Genomic DNA, 1,406 nt, shown 5'->3' on the forward strand with positions numbered 1-1,406 from the left:
CGGGGGGGGGCCTGTGGTGTCTGGGTCACATCTGCCACAAGCAGCTCATGGAAGGGATGTGTGCGTGCGAGTTGGCGCATTGCTGTAGCTGGTTGACTCATGACTGCTTTGGAGCAGCTCAGAGTGGATCAGAAACCTATTGGCTGTGTGAGCCTGGCACAAACCCACCTCCAGCAGAGCCGGCTGCTTCCTCTTGGATGAAGTGCCTCCATGAAGGCACGTGGTGGACTTTTCCAGGGTGTTTGCACCAGGTTCTCTCCCTTTTAGGCACCGTTTCCTTCTTCCCGCAGAGTGCTCCCCTGGGTGGTACGGCCGTAACTGTGAAAGGCCGTGTGAGTGCAAGAACGGGGCCCTGTGTGACACTGCCACAGGGATGTGCCACTGCCCCGCGGGCTACATCGGCGCTGACTGCGGCATCGGTGAGTGACCGACCCAGCCAGGGATGAGCTGACAGGAGGTGAATGGTGGTGGGTGCAAATCCTGCGCAGAGCCAGGCTGCCAGCCCTGCAGGTGACAATCCTGCACTGCTCCATCAGCTGGAGAGCAGCTCCTTGTGTCACTTCACAACCTGCACTGTCAGCAATGGCACCCTGCTTTGGCACAGGCTGGTTCCGCAGTGCCGAAGTGTGGGAGTGCATCTCATTTACTGTCTTTCTTAACCATGAAAACATTTTCTTGCTCTGTCTGCTCTATGCCAAAATGATTCCACTGTGAAGGGCCTGGCACATCAGCCTTTGCCTCACTCTATTGCCATCTTGCTGCTAAAAATGCTTCACTCCTCCAGCAGAAGGAAACCTAAAGCTCTTCTAGCCTGTCAGCTGCGCTGCACAGGGCTGTGGACTCCTCCTGCCTCCCCATGGCTTTACTCACCTTCCGTTGTGAAGTCTTCCCTCTCCAGCCACGTGTGCCTGGTGTGACCGAGGTGGCTCAAGCTTTCCCTCCCTCCAGGATGTCCGGCTGGTCGGTATGGCAAGGACTGTGCGCGGGTGTGCTCCTGCGGGGAAGGTGCTACCTGTCACCCCATCACCGGAGACTGCATTTGCCCACCGGGAAGAACTGGTCCCACCTGTGAGCAAGGTAAATATCACCAGTACGTGCAGGCGTTCAGGCAGCGGGATGGAAAAGGTCCTGGGTGGGAACGGATTTCCTTACCCAGAGAGCTCTGCCTGTGCTGGGTGCTCCTGCCTGGAGCACTGTGTGCGCCACTGCCTCTGGTCCCGCAGGCTGTGAGGAGCAACGGTTCGGGGGGGGCTGCCACCCCTGCCGCAACGGGGGGCTGTACCACGCAGCCAGCGGCTCCTGCTCCTGTGCGCCCGGGTGGACCGGGGAGTCCTGCGAGTCAGGTAACCCCGACTTCAGTGCATGGTCTGCACTGGCCCAGTCACTGAGCCTGCTCGGGCTGTCCC

At 59.6% G+C, this 1,406-nt stretch overlaps 1 protein-coding gene across 1 annotated transcript in view; it reads left to right on the forward strand.

Annotated features, from left to right (window-relative positions):
* The window catches only part of LOC104413517 (multiple epidermal growth factor-like domains protein 6), a gene marked incomplete at both ends in the record, with an annotated part of 5,192 nt that overhangs the window by 1,843 nt on the left and 1,943 nt on the right, over window positions 1-1,406 (forward strand). Inside the window, 3 exons of the mRNA XM_010024521.1 lie at window positions 291-419; window positions 949-1,077; window positions 1,224-1,343. Coding sequence (XP_010022823.1) covers window positions 291-419; window positions 949-1,077; window positions 1,224-1,343 — 378 coding nt within the window. The remainder of the gene's footprint in view (window positions 1-290; window positions 420-948; window positions 1,078-1,223; window positions 1,344-1,406) is intronic.

The sequence above is a fragment of the Nestor notabilis genome, unplaced genomic scaffold, assembly GCF_000696875.1.
Source record: "Nestor notabilis isolate BGI_N333 unplaced genomic scaffold, ASM69687v1 scaffold20711, whole genome shotgun sequence".
NCBI classification, from domain to species: Eukaryota; Metazoa; Chordata; class Aves; order Psittaciformes; family Psittacidae; genus Nestor; species Nestor notabilis.